Here is a 15,160-nt window from a genome sequence, read left to right on the forward strand (position 1 = left end):
CCTGAAATTATGTGAAAATGATGACTTCAATTACAGATTTCTCCTAAGCAACGGCAAGTTAAAAGTGCCTACACTAGCAGAACCGAGTCACTGAAAACACACATGCAGTGCATGTACGAAATGCCTCATCAGCATTCATATGTCATTTCAAAAGTACCATATCGGCTGGGTGTTGGTACCTTTCTCATCAGCAATGGCAATGCAGCAAGGGTCTTCTGTGACTTCATGTGGCTGATTCAATCTGTGAACTTTCCGACCCAGATTTGTGCCAATAACAAATCAACTTTCCTGCCAATGTCTCCTGTTCTTTGCTACAATTGCTTCATCTAATCATGTAGTTGTGAAAGTCAACATCTTTCTGGCTATTTTCAGGGAGCCGCATCAGTGCTGCCGAGTCTGGCCGTTCACTCAGGCTGACTGTCACGGACTGCAAGCTGCCATCTCATTTCAGGATTGGTCTTCCATCTCTGCCGCCCTTGATATGAAAACAGCCTGAAAATTCTACCACAGAAACCTATTCTCTCTGATGTACGGATTCATCGCATCTTGTCTGCAGTTATCATTCCAATCCTGTTGCTCATGATACACTGAATCCTGCAATGAGGAAATTGCCTGGAAACAATTTGCATTCTCTTCCTGGATGGAACATCTGACTGAGGGCAATATCAGGTCATTCCACAAACCCCACAACAAGTGTGTGTCCACTCTCAGAAGAGCCAAAATACAATATCTGGACAATCTCAAAGCTGAACTGTCAAAGCTGTCTCCTTCCTCAAAAGTCTGGTGGTGCCTTATAAAGTCTATCTGCAGAAGATGATCCCTCTCCATCTCCTCCCTCACTTCAAATGGCACCACAGCTCACTGCCTGTGAGAAGGCTGAATGCCTCAATTCTGTGTTTGCTTCTAACTCTTGTGTTCCCCTAACCCTCACTCCTTGGACCTATGCTACACAGTCACACCCAACTGATTCTGGATCCTGTCTTTTTTCTCCTGAGAAGATGGAGAAGTTTATGGCAACCCTCAACTCTGATTTCACAAGTCATGGCCGAGAGCACAAGAAAGTAGAAACACACGTGTCTTAAAAACCTGCTCTTGCACATCCTCTTTATGCTCTGTTCACCTGATCATTTGCCTTAGGTCATTTTCCATATGCTTAAAAGTCAGCCAACATCACCGCATTACATAAATAAGGTGCAAAAACAGACCCCCTTAACTACAGACTGATCAGCTAGTTTATTCTCAATTATCAGCAATGTCATGGAGTCCATCATCACTGTTGATATCAAATCCTTTCTTTTCTCCAATGGTCTGACATCAGACCTTCAGTTGGGATTCAGACCCAGCTATTCTTCCCTGGACATGTACCTTCCCCTCTCCCAACAATGGATGGAGGCCCTGAATCTCAGAATGAGGTCAGGGCTGTTTCTCAAACATTTGATACAGTCTGGCACCCAACATTGCTCCACACACTCTCTACTATTGGCATCCAAGGTCACATTGTAGCCAATGTGTAGCTCTAAACAGGATCCTCTCATCTCCTCTCCCTATCAAGGCTGGAGTGCTCTGAGACAGTCTTGGGCCCATTCCTCTTCCTAATCTTCATTAACTATAGTTCAGACTCTCTGGAAAATCCTCATTATCTCTTTGCTGAAGACTTCACCCTCTGCTGTGACATTCCTCATCCTTCAGATAGGCAGGATGTAGCCTCTTCCCTCCTGCAATCCTTCATATAATCACATGCTGGTCAAACACTTGGAATATGTCTTTTAATCCTGCCATAACACACTCTCGCACTTTCTCTCTGAAAAGACTGTATCATGAAACTTGCCACCTACTTCCTTAACAGTATTCTTGAAGTACAGTCACTCAATCATTTGGGCCTCACCATCAGACATGATCTTTCTTGGGCAAACCACATATACAAGTTGGTATCCAATCCTCGGCTTGATGAGGTACTGCCCTCCCCTCTGGGCTGCCGCCCCCACCCCCCACCCCCCCCCCACAGCTCACACCTTGCTCAGCTTGATGCTGTGGAAACCAAGGCCTTCAAAATCATTGAAATCTCCTCTGATAAAGCTGAGTGGCTGGACTTTATCCATATCATGTTCATATCACAGACTGGTCAGTGGTCTCTCTGGTCTTTTACCTTCTGCCCTTTAAGTATTCTTTCCCCTCCCCCGAGATTCCTGCAGGGTGCATGCATTTTGCCAGCAACCCCCCTCCCCCCTTTCTGGTGAAATACCTACAATCCAGACTCACTGCTCAACTCCACTCATGCATTTCTCTTTTTTCCACCTGTGGAACCAACTTCCTCAGTCTGGTCAATCACATTCTTCCCTCCCAGACTTCAAGGCAGCTGTTCACCACAATCTCATGTCCGTAACCATGATATTTTATACCAGTATTAACCACCCCCCCCCTTCCCAGCCAACCTCTCTGTTTTTCCAGTTTTTCTTTCCATTTCTGTGATGGAGAGTTTGCAGTTGTATCCATCTTGTTCACACCCTGTGTCCTCCCCTTGCTCACATTCATCCCAATGTCACTTATCTCTCCAAGTCTGACTCTATTTTCCCTTCACCCTGATTATAGTGCCCCCCTCCCCATCTCTCTACTGTTCTTAGCATTTTGTTATGGCCTGGTTCGTTTTATGTTGTTGCACCTCCACAAGTCTAAACTACATTTTAAAAATCTCAAATACTTTTTTGATTTGTCCGTTGTTTCCTAATGGCATATATCTAACATAAGCCAAGATTTCTTTCGTTGATATTTCAATATATAAGGATACACAATTAATAAGGAATATTTTTCTGATGAATCGTACATCATGCATTTACATATTGGACAATCAAAAGGGTGTTTCTCGGATTATAATGAATGTATCAATCCGAGAACATTTTGAACACCATTTGTGTGCCATTACATGTTGCAATGTTTATTTTGTTTTATTAAGGGTGAGAAAGTGTTAATAATGTTTTAAAAGTTTAACTTGACTCTGCCAAATCTATTGGAAAATAACATAGTATTAACAACACTCGTGAAGATGCTCAGTTGAGGCATTATTTGTTATCACACCTGGAATATTATTTATTGTTTCCTCTCATCCATTGTGACAACATGAATGAAATATCTTTGTTTGATTACATGTGTGCACACAGCTAAATGAGCTCACTCACTGATGCACACATTCATCTCTCTTCCACGGGAGCCATAGTAGCCATCAGGACAAGCCAGCCGGCATGTTCCGACCTGACGCATCCCTTGGCGGTGCAAGTGGAAGAAGACGTGTGGCATACACCTGATACAGCCGTTGCTTTCTGAACATTGAGAGCATTCTCCAATGCAGTGTTGCCCTGGTGGGCTCTGATACGCTGCAAGGGGATTGCGGGACAGCACAACATTTGCTCATCAAACGGGAAATATTTTTGTACTCACACGTGATGAGAAAACTAAACACATGGATGCTGGCAATATACTATTATTACAATACGTCTCATTAAATAAAATCCACAAAAATATCCTGAAGGTGATTTTCCATTCAAATATGATCCCTTTTACGATCATTTAACTACACTCTCATCAAATTCAGAATACGATGCAAATTAATTAACATATAATCACATCCGGGAAAAATGTAAGTCTACGATATAATCACATCCACAAAATAATATACACATGTTAAGGTAAATATAATCACATGTACGATTAAATGTACACATGTAAAGGTAAATATAATCACATCGAGAATATAATGTACACATGTTAAGGTAAATATAATCACATCAACAATATAATGTACACATGTTAAGGTAAATATAATCACATCTACAATTAAATGTACACATTTTAAGGTAAGTTTAATCACATCGAGAATATAATATACACATGTTAAGGTAAATATAATCACATCTACAATTAAGTGTACACATGTTAAGGTAAATATAATCACATTGAGAATATAATGTACACATGCTATGGTGAATATAATCACATTGAGAAGATAACGTACACAGGTTAAGGTAAATATAATCACATCTACGATTAAGTGTACACATGTTAAGGTAAATATAATCACATTGAGAATATAATATACACATGTTAAGGTAATATAATCACATCTACGATTAAGTGTACACATGTTAAGGTAAATATAATCACATTGAGAATATAATGTACACATGTTAAGGTAAATATAATCACATTGAGAATAGTAGTACGTGCCCGTATGTGTGTGGCCGTACGTGCGTGGCTGTACGTGCAAAAAAAAAACTTTCAAACCGCGTGCCAGAAACAAACACACAGGCCGTTCCTTCGCTCTCGCGTGCCCGTACGTGTGTGGCCGTACGTGCAACCCCCCCCCAAAAAAACAACAACTTTCAAACAACTACACAGGCCGTTCCTTCGCTCTCGTAAACGACGACTGGATTGGGGCATTACGTTTATCAATAAATGCGCATAAGAAATCGAGAAATTATTATAATACATTAAGTCATCACAATCCGGAAGTAGTGCGTGCCGGCACGGAATGTTCACATGCATTCCACGAATTATCGCTTGCATTGAAGTAACAACTGCTGTGATACTTCCACACACAGAGTTAATTAAAATCCAAATTAAAATCAAGTTTACCTCCCTATCTTTGCTTGCCATGACATTCGCTGCCGTTGACCATTGCCACTCCTACGCCACGGGAACTAAGGCACCGATCCTCATCGTAACCGGCACGGCACGTGACATCATCGTCGGCCGGCCACGCACCGGCCAACGCAGCCACGTGTCTTGTCATTGGTTTGGTAAATAAATGGCCATAACTTGGGAAGCACTTGTCCGATTAATATCAAACCTTGAAAAGGCACATACTCAGGTCCCCAGCAATATTGCTGGCAAGTTTCAATTAGATTTGACCAATGGTTGTCGAGAAACAGCGGTCACACACACACACACACACACACACACACACACACACACACACACACACACACACACACACACACACACACACACACACGCACACACACACACACAGCTGGAATCATAGATAGATAATGTACACATGCTCAGGAAATATAATCACATCAACAATTAAATGTACACATGTTCAGGTAAATTTAATCACATCCAGAATATAATGTACACATTTTTGAGGTAAATATAATCACATGTATGATATAATGTACAGATGTTAACGTAAATATAATCACATTGAGGACATAAAGTACACATGTAAAGGGAAATATAATGACATCTACGATAAAATGTCCGTATGTTGAGGTAAATATAATCAAAAGGAGCATATAATGTACACATGTTAAGTTAAATGTAATCACATCTGCTATGAAATGTACACATGTTACGGTAAATATAATCACATCTATGATTAAATGTACACTTGTTAAGGTAAATATAATCACATCGAGAATATAAAGTACACATGTTAATATAAATGTAATCACAACTACGATTAAATGTACCCATTTCAAGGTAAATATAATCACATCGAGAATATAATGTACACATGTTAAGGTAAATATAATCACATTGAGGATATAATGCACACATGTTAAGGTAATTATAATCACATTGAGGATATAATGCACACATGTTAAGGTAAATATAATCACATTGAGAATATAATGCACACATTTTAAGGGAAATATAATCACATCGAGAATATAATGTACACATGTTAAGGTAAATATAATCACATTGAGGATATAATGCACACATGTTAAGGTAAATATAATCACATTGAGAATATAATGTACACATTTTAAGGGAAATATAATCACATTGAGGATATAATGTACACATGTTAAGGTAAATATAATCATATTGAGGATATAATGCACACATGTTAAGGTAAATATAATCACATTGAGAATATAATGCACACATTTTAAGGGAAATATAATCACATCTACGATAAAATGTACGTATGTTAAGGTAAATATAATCACATGTATGATGTAAGGTGTCTGTTAAGGTAAATATAATCACATGGAGGATATAATGTACACATGTTAAGGTAAATATAATCACATGGAGGATATAATGTACACATGTTAAGGTAAATGTAATCACATATCGATGAAATATACACATGTTAAGGTAAATATAATCACATTGAGGATATAATGTACACATGTTCAGGTAAATATAATTACATCTACAATAAAATGTACATATGTTGAGGAAAATACAATCACATTGAGGATATAACGTATACATGTTAAGGTAAATTTCATCACATCTACTAGTACGTGCCCGTACGTGCGTGGCCGTACGTGCAAAAAAAATAAAAAAAATAAAAAAATAACTTTCAAACCGCGAGCCAGAAACAACAACCACACAGGCCGTTCATTCGCTCTTGCGTGCCTGTACTTGCGTGGCTGTACTTGCGTGGCTGTACGCGCAAACCAAAAGAAAAATTTTTTTTTTTCAAACAATCACACAATCTGTTCCTTCGCTCTCGTAAACGACGATTGGATTGGGGCATTGTGTTTATCTATAAATGCGCAGAAGAAATCGAGAAATTATTAGAATATAGTAAGCCATCACTATCCGGAAGTGGTGCGTGCCCGTACGGAATGTTCACATCATTCCACGAATTATCGCTTGCATTGAAGTAACAACTGCTGTGATACTTACACACAGAGAGTTAATTAAAATCCAAATTAAAATCAAGTTTACCTCCCTGTCTTGACTTGCTATGACATTCGCTGCCATTGACCATTGCCACTCCTATCCACGGTAACTAAGGCATCCTTTCCCCCATCGTAACCGGCACGGCGCGTGACGTCATCGTCGGCCGGCCGCGCACCGGCCCACGCAGCACCATGTCTTGTCATTGTTTTGGTAAATAAATGGACATAACTTGGGAAACACTTGTCCGATTAATATCAAACCTTGAAAAGGCACATACTCAGGTCCCCAGCAATATAGCTGGGAAGTTTCAATTAGATCGGACCAGTGGTTGTCGAGAAACAGCGGTCAGACACAGACACAGACACAGACACACAGACACAGACACAGACACAGACACACAGACACAGACACACAGACACACAGACACACAGATTGCTGGAATTATAGATAGATGATGAAATGTAGATATGTTAAGGTAAATATAATCACATATACGATGAAATGTAGATATGTTATGGTAATTATAATCACATGTATGATATAATGTATATATGTTAAGGTAAATGTAATCACATGTATGATATAATGTACACATGTTAAGGTAAATCGAATCACATTGAGGATATAATGTACAGATGTTTAGGGAAATATAATCAAATCCACAATAAAATGTAGGTATGTTAAGGGAAATATAATCACATTGAGGATATAATGTACACATGTTGACGTAAATATAATCACTTCTACAATAAAATGTACATATGTCGAGGAATTATAATCACATTAAGGATATAATGTACACATGTTAATGTAAATATAATCACATTGAGGATATAATGTACACATGTTAAGGTAAATATAAACACATTGAGGATATAATGTGCAGATGTTCAGGCAAAAATAATCACATCAACAATATAAGATACATTTGTTAAGAGAAATATAATCACATCGAGGACACAATGTGCACATGTTAATGTAAATATTATCACATCTACGATGTAATATACATTTTTGAAGAGAAATATAATTACATCGAGGAGATAATGTACACATGTTATGGTAAATATAATCACATTGAGTATATAATGGACACATGTTAATTTAAATATAAGCACATCTTTGATAAAATGAACAAATGTTTTTTATGTGTTTTTTGCAAACATTGTCGAGGCTCGTATGAGAGCGAAAACAAAACGAACAGCAAGGGTTGCATGAGACAAGAGGGGTGGGAAAGGGAAGGACAAAACAGTGGGGAACAGAGACATTAGGAGATCTGTGGAAGGGAGAGGGATGGTGTGGGGATCTTGGGGTATACAAGATGGACATTGCAGAAACTTTCAGGAAGGAAAGCCGGAAATTTGAAGGAGGTGGGTTTGGGGTGGATTAATGGGGGTAGAAAGTATCGAGGTTTTGGATGGGGGAAGATAAGAGGTGGTGGTTAACAGCTGTTTGGAAGACCTGGAGGGAAGAATGGGTTTAAAGAGAGTGTGGGAGTCTATTGTAAAGGCAGGAAAGAAGGGGAATGAAAGAGTGAAGGTGAGCAGTGATTCGTAATTTGGGTAGTTTTACCAGAAAGAGGTTGCTGGTGGACCTTGAGCATCTTGCGGAAATATGGTGGGGGCATATCACAGACAGAGCAAGTGGGGCAAGACTGGAGAGGAGGTGGTAGAAGACAGAAAGATCACTGACCTGCCTGTGGTGAGAGAGTGAGTGGCCCAAAGACTCAGCCTCATCGTGGGAGATACCAATGATCCTAAATGCCTTGGTTTCCACAGCGTGAATCCAATAAAATGTGAGAGGCAGGAGCAGCAGCCCCAAGGGGAGAGCAGTACTCCATAAGGCTGTGGAGGAAAGCTTTGTATGTTGTCAGGAGCTCAGGTGGGCCAAGGAAGGACTTTGCCCGATGGAGAATGCCCAGTCGGCGACTGGCTTTGGAGGCCAGGTTGGAAACTTGGCTTTCCCACGAAGGTTCATGGGACATAGTGATGCCCATAAGCTTGAATGAAAGGACTTCTTCCAGAGGATTGTTGAGAAAGTAGATGGGGGAGGGGGGTTCTAAATGGTCCTTTTGGAGAGACATAGTGAGAGTGTGAGATTTGTCAGGATTGAAAGACATGTTCCACATGTTGGACCAGTTTGTGATTTCATCCAGATCTGCAGAGAGGGAAGAAGCTGCGACTTGCCAGTCTCAGGGATGACAGATGCTATGACAGAGGGTGGAGGCATCAGCAAAGAGATAAAGAGGATTTTCCAGAGAGTCGGAGAGATCATTGATGAAAACCAGAAAAAGAACAGGGCCCAAAACGCTGCCTTGAGGAACTCCTGCCTGGACAGGAAGAGGGGATGAAAAACTCCATTTTGGGCCACATGTTGGATGCGACAGGAGAGGAACTCTTCATGCCATGAGTGGAGATAGCCTTGAATATCATCGGAAGAGAGTTTGGTGAGCAGAGCAGGGTGCCAGACCATGTCAAAAGCACGTGATATGTCTCAGGATATGGCTGCAATTTCACGTCTGGCATTGAGTACCTCCATCCATTGTTAGGAGAGCAGAAGCAGAATATCCAGGGTAGAGTGACCTGGTCTGAAACCACATTGATGATTGGAAATCAAGCCATTGGAGAAGAGGAAGGATTTAATGTCTGAAATGATGGATTCCATAACCTTGATGATGATTGAGAGAAGGCTGATTGGTCTGAAGTTGCAGGGATCTGTTTTTGCACTTATTTTATGCATGCCGGTAATGTTTGTTGATTTCCAAGCAGATGGCAGATGACCTTGAGCAAATGAGAGAGTGAACAGAACAGAGACAGGATGAGAAAGAGCAGAGGAGCAGGTTTTTATGACACGTGGGCTGCTTCTGTCCAGACTGGTTGCAGAATCTAAGTCGAGGTTTTACAGCAAACTCTCCACGTTTTCAGAATAGGACACAGAGTCCAGGGACAGTTGGGTGTGACTGGGTAAGGTGGGGACACAAAGTGATGGGTTTCGGACACAAGATGTAGATGCAAACACCGAGTCGAGCCATTCAGCCTTGTCACATGCGGTATCAGCAGTGCAGCCATTTGAGGTAAGGGAGGAGATGGAGTGGGAGCACACACCAGAAACAGATTTGATTAGATGCCACCAATATTTGGAGGAGGGAGAGAGGTTTGAGAGTTCAGACTTGAGATTAGAAAGATGTTTTCTGGCTCTCCTGAGGGTAGACACACACTTGTTCCGAGCTTTATGGAAGGATCTTAGATTACCCTCAGTTGGGTTTGCTGTCCATGAGGCAAAGGCAAGTTGTTTCAGGACAACTGCCTCGCCACAAGCTTCAGTGAACCATGAGCAGGAAGAATGGTTGGACAACTGAAGAGGAGAGTGGATAAATGTGTGCATGAGAGAGAGCAAGTTTCTTTGAAAGAACTCCCAGGATGAGTTGATGTCAGGGGAAGTGGAGATGGGAGACAAGTTGAGAAGTTTGATGGCTGCTTGAAGTCCCTGCTAGTCAGTCTGAGTGAAATGCCAGACTCGACGGCACTGAGGTGGTTCTCAAATAACAGCCAGAGAGATGTTTACTTTGACAAGCACATGGTCAGAAGAACCAATTGTGGTGGAGGGACCAACAGATATTTTCAGGGAAATTTGTCAAAATCAGATCCAGAAGAGATGGAGTACCATTGGTTGAGATCCAGGTCGGGAAGTTGATCAAGGAAGACATGTTAAGGTAAATATAATCACATCGAGGATATAATGCACATGTGTTATGGTAATTATAATCACATCTACGATGAAATGTAGATGTGTTCAGGTCAATATAATCACATCGACGATGAAATGTACATATGGTAAGGTAAATATGATCACATGTATGGTTTAATGTGTATATATGTAAAGGTAAATATAATCACATCCACAATGAAATGTACATACAGTATGTCAAGGTAAATATAATCACATCTAAGAGAAAATGTACATTTGTTAAAGTAAATATAATCACATATGAAGCTTAATGTAAATACAGTATGCTGTTGCAGATTCGCCTAAAGATGGATTCCAAAGGGAGGTCTTGAATCCACTACCCTGATTGCAATCCTGAAGCCTCTGGCTCCACAGGTAACTCCGTGGTGTGACAGATTGTTAAGCAACGACAGACACCGTCAAAAACATTTAATTATATAGGCTCCAGCGTCCAAGTCCTGCTTTACCTTCCTGGCAAATTAAACCTCCCCAAGAGAATAGTGTGCTTCCCAACACACAACCGATCTAGGATACGGTCGAGCTTTACCACATCGAAGATAAAATGAAACAAAATTAAAGTTTTATGAAACAGAAAAACATGTAAAATAGGTTACGTGCTGGCTTCCACTATGGGTAATGAAATGGCAAGTTTGCACTCCCTGATACTGCTTACTATGTGTAATCAATGGAAACTGATAACCGGACAGTTTGAAGGGAATATAATTCAGGAATGCAATTATTTACAATAGTGTAGTAGATAGTAGAAAAATCGTGCAAATTATGATACAAGCATCAAATTTCGCATTTCTGTTCTCCAGGGCCTTCTGATCAAATCTGCCCGATTGGCCATTTGAAAATCCCAATTTTGAAAAATTTGAAAAAAAAAAATTTTTTTTGAAGTCACAACTGGCTGAAATTCTTGAAGTGCAAGTGAACATCCCAGACAGAGAACCAAGGGGAGATGAAGTCACCGTTGATGGCTCAGCACTTATCAATGCCCTACCTCCACGCACTTCAAAGATATTTGATGACTATGCTAAAGAAGACATCATCCCAAAGGTGGAATCCTATGGTGCCTTGTACGAGAGGTTGGACGTAGTGGTTGATGTATACAAGAAGTCAAGTCTGAAGTCCGAGGCAAGGTCGAAAAGGGGGCAAGGAATCAGAAGAAGAGTGACAGGAACCAGTAAGACCCCAAGTAACTGGAGAAGCTTTCTTTGAGATGACAGCAACAAGACTGAGCTGTTTCACTTCCTTGTGGAAAAGATGTGTGAAGCACAGTCATTGTCACAAAAGAAGATGCCATTAGCAACACAAGGAAGTCACTGGATGCTGTGTCTCCATGTTGTCATGAAGAAGCTGACACTCGAATATTTGTACACGCCAGGGATGCAACAACGTATGGTAGCAAGTCCATTATCATTAAGGCTAATGACACGGACGTACGAGTCATAGCAATATCTGTACTGCCATCCTTACAGGAACTAGGTCTTGAGAACATGTGGATTGCCTTTGGCCAAGGAGCCAAGGCGCGATGGAATCCAGTCCATGAGGTAGTTTCTGCAATAGGGCCTGAGAAAGCTAGAGGGATCCCATACTTCCATGCGTTCACTGGATGTGACGTCATGTCTGCCCTCCGCGGTAAAGGGAAGAAAACTGCATGGCAGACTTGGAACGTCTTTGATGATGTTTCTGAAACATTCACCAATCTCAGCCGGCATCCAACACCGATTCATGATCTTGACTTTTTTGAAAAAAAATTTTTTTTTTTCAAATTTTTCAAAATTTGGATTTTCAAATGGCCAATCAGGCAGATTTGATTGGAATCCCCTGGAGAACAAATGTGCCAAATTTGATGCTTGTATCATCATTTGCACGATTCCTCTCAAAATTTGCTGTTATCTGCCCCACTACAAGTCACAAAAAGCCACACATGAAAAAGCCTTATCTATGCACAGAAAAATTGCTTCATCAATGACTTAACACTATTAACTTAGGCACCACATTCAATCTGGGAAAATAAGAAGAGTAAGAATGACTAGAATTATAGAAGTGGAATGTTGGTTTGACCCCATCCTTAACTGAACGTGAGCCAGCTGGCTCGTGTGGTCCTAAATTGGGAGGGCGATTATGGGTACGTGAAGATGTGTGGTGTGTGAGGTGAGAAAGTGTGAGGTCGGTCCTGAAAAGAACTGTTGGCGACTCCATCGATGCTCTGGCGTTCAGAGGGAATGGGCGAGATACAGCACAGGAGAGTATGTGACTAGCTACCACGTCCAGGAGCACATTCCTTGGTGATTTCCCAGGCTCTCCTTCGGACCACCCCACTTCCAGCTACAATCGCTCGATCTTCTCTTCTTGCTGTTCCCAGACATGGCCACACTGTTTGTTCACTCTACCTGACACTTTCTAGGTGCACTGCCCCTCTCCACAAATGTGCATGCTTGCTGTGATCCAGTGGTGCTCATTGGCTGGCTCCTGCAATCTGTCAGTGCCCATTGGCCAGCTTAGAATATAAAAGATGGTGGTGCCCACTCGACAGCACAGCGATGGTCTCATCTCCCCTATGTGTCCACTCGGGGGCACCGTAACTGTCTAGTCTCCTCCATATGCCTCAACGACAGTTTATGGCGCTTACACCTATGGCGAATCCATGTTGTTTTGCATGGTCGTTAGCTTGTGGGACTTGTGGTGTAGATGAGGATTAGGTCATGCTCATGGTTTGTAAAGAGTTTAGAAGTGTTGAGAGTTTAGAAGAGAAAGAACAATGGGGGCAGGCCTTGCTATGAGCACAACGCATATTCTCCCCCCCCCTCCCCCCTCACCCGGTCCATACTAAACGTTGGACATATATTCACATATATAATGCTGGACCCCATTTTATCGAAACAAAATGCAGTATTATGACATAACTATTCCATAGTTTTATGTGATTTGGTATGTGACACCCAAGGATTTCCAAAATCTGTCACAATATTTCGATAAATATAATGACATCCAAGGAAAATGTACAGATGTTAAGGTAAATACAATTCCTTAACAATACTCTTGAAGAAGTACAGTCATTTGGGCCTCACCATCAACCATTATCTTTCTTAGGCAAACCACATATACAAGTTGGTATCGAAAGCCAGCCAGCGACTGGGTATCCTCTGTCGTGCAAAGTCTTTCCTTGGCATATCTGAACTCTTATCCACATACACGACGATCATTCCTCAGCTTGGTGAGGTACTGTTCTCCCCTGTGGGCTGGCCCCCCTGGCTCACACCTTGTTCAGGTGGATGCAGTGGAAAACAAGGCCATAAAAATCATTGGAATCCCCTGTGATAAAGCTGACTCTGGACTTATCACTTTCACATCACAGACTGGTCAGTGGTCTCTCTGTTTTCTACCGCCTCCTTTCTGGTCTTTTACCTTGTGCCCTTTAAGTGCTATCCCCCCTCACCCCTCCTCCTTAGGTTTCTGCAGGGTGGATGCGTTCTTCCAGTAACCCTCTTCTGGTGAAACACCAATATAATCACATCCGAGCAATATGGAAATCTAATCACATTTGTGGCTTCATGTACATATATGAAGTTAAATATAATAATATCTGGGGTTTTATGGACATATATTAAAGTAACTTTAATGAGATTTGAGGCAAAATGTAGATACATTAATGTAAAAATAATCACATCTTGGGCAAAATGTACACATGTCAATTTCTTGTAAATACCCAATAAATATGTATATGTTATCCCAATGGGGCAAATATGCATATATGAATGTAAATATAGTGATAATCACATCTGGAAGCAAGCTTAACCAATGCAAGTGAAATTGTGACTCCGTTGAAAGTTCGAGTAAAAAAGTAAATAATCTGCAAAAAAGATATGCTAAAAATAGAATCTTTTATCACTCAGTTGAAGTCAGATGAGGAAGCATTGGCACCATGTTTTGTAAATATCATCATGGGTTTTAAGCTGGAGGGGCAGCTTATTATACACAGACGTAGCCGGAATAGCCATGATGTGGAATGTTTGTTCCAACGAGGCGATTTCTTGGCTCATCGAGATACAAAAATGCTGTGACTTTACAAGAGGCAGGAAATGAAATGAAAGGAAGGGTTTGTGGATGCAGAACATAATAATTGCAATGGATTATTTTTATATTCCATTTATTGTCTGTGTATGGTTGGTTTTGAGCTATTCAGAAAAATTGAACAAGGTAAGGCATGATGCTTTGTTACAAAAGATGGGGGAAGATTCCCCCCTTCCTCCACCTGTTTAACCTTCTTGGTCATGGTTATATGTTCAAGTATCCTGAACGTCCAATTCAGAGAGCAATTTGGTTGCTGCTAATGTGACAATTTTAAAAAGAAAATGTTTTTTGAAACAGAAAAACAAAGAACAAAGGGAGTGAGACAAATTCATGCATGTATTGTTACGACGTTGCAGAGAACTGCATTTTGTGGTGACATTTTCCTTTGATGGTAAGGAATGGTTGATATTCATCTTCAAATTTAGTGCATCGACAGATATTATTGTTTTATCATAGAATCGTTGAGTATTTGCAATTGGTAAAGTAAAGAGGAAAGAAATGTGAACTAGGTTGATAATCAAAGTAAAAACAGCACTACATAACAAACATCTAACTATGGAACAAATTAAAGCAGTCATTTTGGACAATAGCATAGCTGAGCGGCAGGGCTGGGAATCAAACCCAGACTGGGCAGTCTCAATGCTGAGGAGGCCTATACTACCTCTGCTCTACACTGTCAAGACGAGGCATGGTTCCACTTTCCCAGGTAAGT

At 40.8% G+C, this 15,160-nt stretch overlaps 1 protein-coding gene across 3 annotated transcripts in view; it reads right to left on the minus strand.

Moving 5' to 3' along the window:
• Positions 1-15,160, minus strand: part of LOC147020145 (R-spondin-2-like) — a 76,295-nt gene that overhangs the window by 23,607 nt on the left and 37,528 nt on the right. For all 3 annotated transcript variants that reach the window (XM_085895191.1, XM_085895192.1, XM_085895193.1), the window contains exon 4: positions 3,174-3,368. In XM_085895191.1, the coding sequence (XP_085751317.1) occupies positions 3,174-3,368 (195 nt within the window). The remainder of the gene's footprint in view (positions 1-3,173; positions 3,369-15,160) is intronic.

Source organism: Eptatretus burgeri, chromosome 9, assembly GCF_056783735.1.
Source record: "Eptatretus burgeri isolate ZD-2024b chromosome 9, Ebu_testis_v1, whole genome shotgun sequence".
In the NCBI taxonomy this organism is placed as follows: Eukaryota; Metazoa; Chordata; class Myxini; order Myxiniformes; family Myxinidae; genus Eptatretus; species Eptatretus burgeri.